Source organism: Zea mays, chromosome 4 (genome assembly GCF_902167145.1).
Source record: "Zea mays cultivar B73 chromosome 4, Zm-B73-REFERENCE-NAM-5.0, whole genome shotgun sequence".
In the NCBI taxonomy this organism is placed as follows: domain Eukaryota; kingdom Viridiplantae; phylum Streptophyta; class Magnoliopsida; order Poales; family Poaceae; genus Zea; species Zea mays.
Window position 1 is genome coordinate 143,744,963 of NC_050099.1, and position 10,200 is coordinate 143,755,162.

Below are 10,200 nucleotides of genomic sequence, written 5' to 3' on the forward strand. Positions count from 1 at the left end.
TTGCAGAAATGCTTACAAATAGTGGATCCTTAAAAATCCAGATTTATTTGTCAGGTTCAGTAAAGTTACCTGTATCTAGAGTTCTTTCTACCCTAGTTCAAAAACTTGACCTATACTAGCCAATTTCTTAACAGCCCTTCTTATTCACTTGAGTGCTACATGTAGGTCAGTGACCAAGTCTTCATGTCCGCGAAGTTATGGCGATCCGAATCGATTATACTCAGCTGAGGATCTCCAATCACACGACATATGTAGCACTTAACCCTTGCATATGTCAACTCGCCACCGGGGTTCTTAAGACCAGATCAGGTTCACGCCAACCGAGAGCACATATACACCACCGACCAGCCTCTTGCCATGGAGGGTACACGCTACTCTCGCCATCTCTCCACTCCCATTGCGTGTTATCTTATTCTGGTATTAGTCTGCCCGAGGCAAAGCTTACCCATGACGAGGCATGTGACCAGTTAAAGGGTCCTCGATCATCAAGCCTACATCGACAAGGTCCTTAATCGACTCAGACGGGGACACTACACCGAGACTCTCTTCTCGTGCAAGTCACCCATCCGGTCTTAGCTTTAACATTTCAACCCAAAGTTTGGTACCTGGCAGAGGTACATTTTTTCCGATGTTGAACCCATCATGACCATGATGGATCCACCATCAAGTTTTATTTTTGAAAACAACCCGCCCACTTTGCAACATCATCTTTTGTGAAAACAAATTTTTTTTGTTTTCTAGAGCAAAGCTAAGCATAAGAAAAACTTTTTTGTGAATCAGGGGATTAAGGAGAAGTAATCAAATCCAAGGAAGAAAATGCAGCAACTGGTTTAGCACACAACTCCTATCACCTAATGCATCAAGTAAGTGAGAAAGATTTTAAAATAGCAAGGAGGTGGCAAATGCACTAGGGCTTGCCTTGAGTGATAGGTGAATCAGGCTCTGATCCACAGATATTCCTTCCTGAGGTTCTTCAGGTGGTGGTGGTGGTGAAGTCCTCGCTTCTTCAACTTCTATTTCCTCCTTGTTCTCTAGATATAGTCATATATAATCATGAATGCTCATGAAGATGCAAAGATAATAAAATTTTATTATCTAATGTCTTGAATATAACTTTCCTTCACGGATCTCCGAGAAACTAGGGTTTTCAGAGTCTATAGTGAAGTTCATAGGGCAAGGGCTAGGGTTTTGGGTTCTAAGTATCAAACATGGTCCAAAGCATACCAAATTTTACTCAACGTTTCTATATAATATTTAAAGTTTACCTCAAAAGTTTGGTGAATTTTGGAATTATTAATTATTCCCTAAAATTCCAGAAGTATGGTTTTTGGCTGTTTTAAATGTCCCATAATTCCCTAATGGAACTAAAAATCATGAAACTATTTTTATTAAATACTATAGGAAATTAGAAGCCTAGCAAAATTGGTTTGGTATTTTTAGCATTTTTCTATAATTTTCTGGGAATTCTCAAAGTCCAGAAGAAAAAGAAAAAAGAAAACATGCTACAGGATTGGGCTGAAACTGGCCTGGGTCGGCCCATTTACTGGCGAAAGCGCGCCCGCACTGGTGGTTTTGCTGAAAGGCCCCTATCGGTTTGAATAACTGGAAACGAGTCACGGCGCTATTTCCATGTCTCACTGACACGTTACAAAAACATCCCTCGAGTTCTATTTCTTCACCGCCCGAAGTCCACGACGGCGAACAGCGCAGGGCCGAGCTCCGGTGAGCTTGTACTGGCAGGATTACTTGATGACGGTTGCTCTACTTCAGTTGAAACCAAATTCAAGGCCTAACAATCGTTTCCCCTCAACTAATTTCACGAACGACGCTCTAACCTGCTCTGTCCACGGTGACCGTATGATCAACGGCCAAACCAACGCGTTCCCGACGATCTAAGGTAGTTTAGCTCAATCGAGTTGGTCGAGGAGTATCAGGGGCACACAAGAACACTAAAACGAGAGGGCAGAGGGTATGAGCAGACCTGAGACGAGCTGACCACGGTGAGGTCACACCGCTCGGTGTTCTTGGGTGATTTGGGGGAAATCCCAAATTGGGGAGTTCTAGTGGATGATTCGAGGCACTGGTTGCTCTGCTGGGTGCACAATTACTTAGCGGAGCAGGCGGGTCGGCAATTTATAGCAGGCTTGAGCGGTGGCCAGTGAATTTGAGAGAGACGTGCGGCGACCGGAGAAGAAGGTTACTGGCGCGGTGATTCCTGGCCTATTACCGTGGCAAGCTCTCCGGCGACCACCGGACGACTAACGTGAGTCACGGCGGTGAGGTTAACATGCCAAGGCACGTGGAGCAAGGCCGCGAAGTGGCGATCTCCGACGATCCTATCCAAATCCACCGTGGTCTGCTCGGGTACGGTGGCCGGAGTAAAATAGTGGCCGGAGCGTATCCACGGCGTGATATTTATGGATCCCCGGTGTTATCCAATTGATCTGAGCGCGAATCACCATGGCGATAGCACGAATCCGCGCGCGGCTCATCGGCGGCAAGGGGATCAGAACCAGATCCTATCTGTTACTGTACCATGGGATTGTTCTTCAGTTAGCCTAACAGCCCATGTTTGGGGAGAATTTCCTCCTGATTTTACATGGCAACAAGACCCTTGTTCTGTAGCAAAGTTGTAGCCTAATAGACCAGCTCCAACTTTGCTACATCGTGCCCCCACAAAAAGTCACAAGATCTTGCTTAAAATTGAGCCGTAAGTTCATCCAATCCCACTGTCAGTCTGAATTCAGGCTTAGGGTAGTCTGACAGCCCAACTTTGGGCTCATTTTTCTCCAAATTCTTCATGTTACCATGGTTTAATCTCTATAGCAAAGTTATCCTCCTTTTATAGCTCTAAAAACTTGATGTGTTGACCTAGGGCAAAATCTTCACAATTTGGAAGATATAGGGCTTCAAAGTTGAGCTAATTCATTGAAATTCATACTTAACTTAATAGAGTTTAAGTGGGACTTTTGCAAATAAGTCCAAATCTCAAGGTTTAATTTGCAAATCCACATACATGTGAATCATATGACTTAAGATAACCTAATTTCATGGTTTTTGCACTTAGGTCCAAAAATGTGCACATTTTGCATACAACCCCTTAGGGTTTCAATCTAGGGTTTTCCAGGGGTCTATTTAGGTTTTTTGGTGCTTCTAGGGTTTAGATGCTACTTAAGTCCATCCATGGTGACATTTTATGATTATTTCAACTAAGTTTTGAAGTTTTCTCTTATTAGGCTTTGTTTACTCCCTTAATCCCAGTCTAGGGTTAAGCACTGTATCCTAAGGTTTCACCCATGAAATGTCACATCAATACAACTTTGTTTGAATTTTGTTTGCCTAGTGAATGCATTCTAGGTGTGACAAACACATGATATGCCAATGCTTATGATGTCATGCTCAAGTTTTAGTGGCAGTAACACCAAGGGTGTTACAATAGTCTACTAACTCCTGTTAGTATTCTAAACTCTGGCCTAACTAATGTACTGGAAGCATCGTAATATTTCTCTTTAGCGGGAATGACCTCTTTCAATATGAATGTGCATAGGTCTTCAATTATGCCATACAATACACCTTCTGGCTTTCCTTGTTGAAATTCCTATAAATGAAGTTTATAAACGTCATCTATTCATACTCGATAATACATTTGCATCTTTAATGACATAAATACAAACATGACTATTAGTAATAATATCTTGCTAGAGTTTTTGATGTATCGTCCGTTCACCCTCATTAACTCATACGCATAGAACCCACATAGGATTGATCCTTGTGGCACACTACATAACGGGGGATTGGTTATTTAGTTGCAACATTGTGTATGATATGCATTCATAAATTCACATACTTACCGGCCAATCATGATGGATGTCTAGTGGCACACATTTTTTGGACATGTCGTACTTTCCACCTTTCCACTTATATAACCTAAATGCTCTGTGATCTCAAATAGAATCTCCATATTATTTTAAAATTCCCATCGATATAAGTATGCATGCATAGAAAAGGCTTACAACTCTAAAATACTGAGGAATTTTGCATAGGTCGAAGGGTTGTAGTTCAAGGAGTCAAGCACCAGCACCTTTCCAACCTTAGGATAAATGAGGAAGCATATCAAGTGCTCCCTGTACGAATCAAATTTGTGATGCATGTGTATTGAAATTATTAATTTAATTATGCAAAATCACACTTACTTAAAGTTGTATGGGGCCATTATGGCTTCCCTATTTTGAAATTGAAGTATCGTTGATGTAGTCAACAAGTAGTAGTGTTAGTGAAGTTAAGTCTGTTTTGTTTTTGTATTTGGTCGGTTTGCACAAATTACTAACAATTTTGTAATTGTACACATATTATTGACAAAGTAACCCAGAATGGAGCTATTTTGGAATTTGTGATTCAACAAGTGTGGGTATTGTGATGTTCCTTAGTGGATGTAATGAAGTAGTTAGATGAATCTGATTTGTGTTGTAATGTATTATGGTACTAAGTACTCTCTGGTACTGTATCGTAATGTTCTCCCTCCGGTGTACTATTAGTTGTCTCCTAGGAGACACAGTCTCCAAAATATAACTCTGACCAATGTTTTTTATTAAAATGCAAACATATACTTTTATAAAAGTACTTTTAAGACAAATCGATGCATATAAATATTAGGTTTTAAAACTAAATAACAAAATAGTTAATTATAGTCAAGATTTTATAAGTTTGACTTGAACCTTGTCCAAAACGATAAATAATTGGACCCTGTTCCCCTTTAATTTTCACTGGCGGCTGTGTTAACACAACCGACAGTGGAAAAGCTCATTTCCACTAGCGGTTGTGTTAAGTGAACCGCCAGTGTAAATAGCTCATTTCCACCAGTGGTTGAGTAAACACTAGTGCAAATATGTTTTCGCTGGCGGTTCCTTAAGCCAGCCCTACCTATTTATATTCACTAGCATGCGGTAACTAAAACCGACAGTAAAAATTTATACGTATCGCCAGCTTAGAGCTCTTTTCTGCTAGTGTTTAGACCTATCTTTTAGGGTTACGAATAACAAAGCATTTAGATCAAAAGTCCTCTTTGTTCTACTCGACTCACATACGTACACCTTTAAACTACATCTGCAAAAGTTTATTCACCAACTATTTTAGATACGCATCGATGTCGCTGCCATATTGCTTTGGGCCTTAAATAAGCATCGACATCATAATAAACTTTATCTTTAAGCATAGCTAGGGAGATATATTGTACAACATACAAACATGCCAAGTGCTATGATCACTGATCTATAGGGTTGTAATCAGAATATTGGATCAGATACAAACAAATATTACTCGTTCCATATTTGTTTTCATATCTTCTCTTCGGATTCGGATTGGATACGAATATTGTCAAATTGTGTCGAATAAAATATTTTTGATACGATCTTTTATAAACATAATTTTTAAACATACTTCCATTATCTATTTTTCACTATCATGTTTTTAACTAAATTATATTACCTTCATACATATTTTTGAACTCACTAAAATTTTCTCTAAATTATTCAATGAACAACAAAATTCTAAATTCTAAACAAAGCAAGTAAATATTTGAACTAGGATGAAATTCCTAACGTTTACCCACACTTAAATGAGTGAAATATTTAACAAATTCTAGAAAACAAATTGGACATCACATCCTCTCTTGGAAGCTTATGGCGCCATGAACAGAGATCCTCTCTAATTTTTTCCTAATTCAATTAGCTTAATAAATATTATAACACGTATGAGAGGATAAACTCATTAAATTTTCTCACAATTAAATAATGAACTACATAATTCAAGAAATCTAAACAAAGTAAATAACTATTTCAAACCATACATAGTTCGATGCTTTCAATGTGTAAATACTAGATATTACATATCATGTTGTAGTTGCTTGACGGTATAACCATATTGAACCATAGATGCATATACAAGGTAAACAACACTTGTATGCTAGACTAGAGTACATTTCTAGTCATCTCGTATTCCGGTTTACGCTGCTCGTCGAGGGAGTACATCTAATCTCACTTGGATTTGCCTCCAAGTTGTGCCGCCTTGATTGCTTGCAGTTTGCTTGCTACCTGCTTCATATTGGACCGTTCAGATGGTAATGAGCGCGTGCAAGAAAGTGCTACTTGCAGCAGAGCCACCAGGCATTGGTACATTTCATTGTTTGCTACTTCATTTGGCTGATTTATCTTCTGGCGGTCTTCCACAAGATGCGGATCAATAACTTGAAATATTTGATCCGGAAAACTGTTCTCCACGAAGCTGATGATGTCTAGTCCCCCGGTGAACATAGGATCTGTCGGCCTTTTACCGGTCAAAATCTCCAACAACACTATACCAAAACTATAAACATCACCGGACGTCGAAACATGGCCACCACCTCCGTATTCTGAATAGAAAAATATGTACAAAGTAGATTGATTTATGTAAGTCATGAAAAGATGCAGATTTATAATGTTTTGTAGAGAGACGGGGGAGGGTTGTGAAACCATGTATATATATATATACCTGGAGGGATATAGCCAATTGTGCCCTTAATACCGATCGAACTAATTGAACCTGCAAAAGTCAACTGAGGATCGGCATAGAGACGTGCGATGCCAAAATCTGCCAAGAGAGCATTCATATCGTCATCGAGAAGGATGTTGCTTGGCTTCAAGTCACAATGGACAGTGGGCCTTCCGCAGTCGTGGTGTAAGTAATCCAATGCATCAGCTACACTAACGACAACTGCAATTCTTTGAGTTAAGCTTAGACGGCGCTTTGGAACTGCCTCGTCGCCTTTGTGATGTATCCATTTATCCAAGTTCCCATTTGGCATAAGCTCATAAATTAATGCCTTGAAAACATTGCCCGCCGTATCTACAGTTGAGCATGCAGTTATGATGGGAAGAAGATTCCGGTGCTGAATACTTCTCAATGCTTCACACTCTGCCAAGAAGCTTCTCTCTGCACCTTGCATCTCAAGGTCAAAAACCTTGACAGCCACTTCCGTCTTTGATTCCTTCAATTTCCCACTGTACACCGTGCCATAGCTTCCTTTTCCAATCAGGTTGGATTCTGAGAAGTCCCTTGTTGCTTGCGCTAGATCATTGTAAGTAACTTTCTCAAAATGCTCACCAAAAGAAAGTTGTGACTGATGTGCTCTTCTTGAAGTCTTCTTCTCAAGGACTAAAAAGTAGACAAGTAATAGGAGGGACATGAACCCAAATATTGGGATCAATATCTTAATCAAATAGCTTATGATCGTCGCTCTTCTAGAAACAGTAGGGCATGAAGGCATATGCAAATCCATGGTTCCTCCACACAATCCTGGATTGCCATCCAGTGAAACAACTGTAGCGTTATCGAATATACTAGCTTTTGGTATCTCTCCTTGGAAATTATTGTAAGACAGGTCAATTTTATTGAGAAGCTTTAGGTCATTTAGATAATCTGGCAAGCGACCTGAGAAACTGTTATGGGAAAGATTTAGCAAGGTCAAGCTATATAGATTACTGAAGGAGGTCGGGATGTTTCCTGTAAGAATATTTTGGTCCATTTCAATGGTGCCTAGATTTTGGCACTGGCCCAAACTTTGAGGAATTTCCCCACTAAATTTGTTCGATGAAACATCAAGGAAGACTAATTGTTTAAGGTCCCAAAACTCGGCAGGTATTCTCCCTCTGAAATTGTTGTTGCTTAGGGTCAAATTGAATAGAGGTTAAATGGTTCCCATGCTAGGTGGTATTGAACCAGTGAATTTATTATTTGAAACATCCAAAAGTGCCAATTGAGTAAGGTTACTAATAGAATTAAGGTGGGATTATACCATCAAAGTTGTTGTCATTGAGATATAAGTTTTGTAGGCTCGTCAACTTTGGGATCCAATCCTCAATTGTACCGGTAAAATTGTTTCCACCAAGATCGAGTTCAATTAAACCATTAAATTTTCCAATGCTTGAGGGGACTATTCCGGATAGGTGGTTATCACTCATCAGAAGCCTTTTGAGGTTGGTGGACATGTTAGCGATGGAATTTGGTATAGCACCCTGCAGATTATTGCTAGCCAATGAAAACTCCGACAGGTAACTACATGTTGCTAGGTCAGCAAAGAATTCCCAGCCTGTACTATCACTCGCTTCAAACATATTTTCCTCGAGGTTTAGAAAAGACAGCCCTGAAAGTTTTCCAAATATGCTAGGGATTTTGCCAGTGAAATGATTAGAAGATATATCCAAATGTAATAGACCTGAAACATTGCCTAGGGAATCTGGAATATGTCCTTCAAACAAGTTGCCTTCCAAGTACAACCATTTTAGATTATGGAGGGCATGGCCGAAGTTAGATGGCAAAGTGTTGCTCAACATATTGTACGCCAAGGATAGCATATGAAGAGAAGATACATTAGAGAGAGTTTGTGGGATTTCACCGAATAGATAATTATCATGAAGGTACAAAGACGTTAGCTGTGGCATTTGCCATAATTCAATGGGAATGGATCCGTTCAATTGATTTTCTGAAAGAGATATTGCAATTAAATTTGTGATGTTGCTGAGGCTTGATGGGATGACCCCGGAAAGCTTATTTCTATGAAGGAGAAGAACTTGTAGCTTGGTAAGAGAACCTATGTTAGGAGGGATAACACCGGTGAGGTTATTATTAGAGAGACCTAGTTTGTTTAAGTTGAAGCAGTTTGCAAGTGATTCAGGAATCACACCATTTAAGGAGTTGTTGTCCAGGGATAGGTAATTTAGGTTTTGGAGCCTGTCAAGAAGGGGTATTGGTCCACCAAATCTATTATTTGGTAGAGCCAGCAAATTAAGGTTGGTCAGGTTTCCAAGAGAGGAGGAGATTTGGCCAGCTAAGTTGTTGTGAGAGAGGTTGAGCTCCGTGACGCGATATGGCGGTGTTAAGGTGCACTTCACACCTTTCCATCGGCAGAAGTGGGTGTTGTTGATCCAATCGTTCATGGCTCCATTTGGATCGTGGGTGATGCCCTTCTTGAAATCGAGCAGAGAGTGAAAATCTTGGTTGTTTTCATGAACCGTCGAGCAATGGACTTTCTCAACTCCGTAACAAAGCAGAAACAATAACACCATGAGCATGGCCAGTTTGCTCGGCGGCTTAGAGTTACGCATGATGCTCTTAATTGGCACCTGCAAGCATAAAGCATAAACTTGTGCTATTACTAGAGAAACCAAGAACTACGAACTGACCCTATGCTTAAGAAATTGAAGGCAGACAGCCCACTATATCTTGAAACATTACACAAGTAACACCAAAAACTTGATTACCTCTGCTCTGCCAGAAGTCCTTTTGAACTGCTTTGTTTTGCTTGCTAGTGGGAGTTGTAACTTTAAGTTGGATGCTCTGTGGGCAGACGAGGCGCCCCCAGGGATTTAAAAACAGTTTACACACTTCACGTAGGACGCCTTAGCTTGACCGCCATCGTAGCGAAGACCCTGAGTCCGTCAAACTCGCCGGTTACCGTCGCGCCGCTGCGCCGTCGTTGTTTGAGCTGGACAAGATTGTTGCGGAGTGTCCAACCTAGAATCTTGCCAGGCACGGCGGCCTACATTTCCGTCGGAAGCAGACAGACATATTCCGATTTGATGTGAGACCTGTCTCGTGCTGCTTCAATACTGACAATAATTATCTCTTGGAATGGTCTTTCGATACGGTGTTGAATTTTCATGTTGGAATCAAATTTAGTAGATCCTGTATTAACGTTGTTATTGATAAGATCTACTCACTCTGTCCTAAATAGTATTCATTTTAGAAGTATTGTCGTCTATTGTTGGAGCGAAGGCCGAACCCAACCTGGATCAAATTCACCCGACTATGATTGACCATGTGTTGATGCAGGGCTCACAGCAGCAGGAGACTTCACCCGGTGTCAACGATGGAGCCCTTGGCCCTGCCCGCCCAAGATGACCACGCAAAGGGCAAAGCGGCAAGGGGGGTCACTGTTGTCAATGACGACGACGGGCGAAGGCCCAGCGCCCCATCGCCAAACGGAGTCAAGGTCCCGGCGAAGGCACCCTCGGCAGTCTCCATAACGCAAAGGGCGCAATAAGGCCTCAGGCGATCACCACAGGACCCAGACTTCACTCAGTTACGGCTTGGGCCCACTTTGTAAGCCTCCTACAAGGCTAGGCTTTTGGGTGTGTTTTAGTTACTGGATTTTGCCATGCTGTAATG

At 41.0% G+C, this 10,200-nt stretch overlaps 1 protein-coding gene across 1 annotated transcript; it reads right to left on the bottom strand.

Annotated features, from left to right (window-relative positions):
* Positions 1–5,754: 5,754 nt before the first annotated feature.
* Positions 5,755–9,467, bottom strand: LOC103653770 (receptor kinase-like protein Xa21). The gene is made up of 3 exons (XM_020552632.2): positions 9,294–9,467; positions 6,526–9,155; positions 5,755–6,406 (listed from the first exon to the last, which is right to left on the bottom strand). Exons 2-3 carry the CDS (start codon positions 7,556–7,558, stop codon positions 6,033–6,035), a joined length of 1,407 nt encoding a protein of 468 aa, XP_020408221.1. The 5' UTR covers positions 7,559–9,155; positions 9,294–9,467; the 3' UTR covers positions 5,755–6,032.
* Between the last annotated feature and the right edge of the window lie 733 nt (positions 9,468–10,200).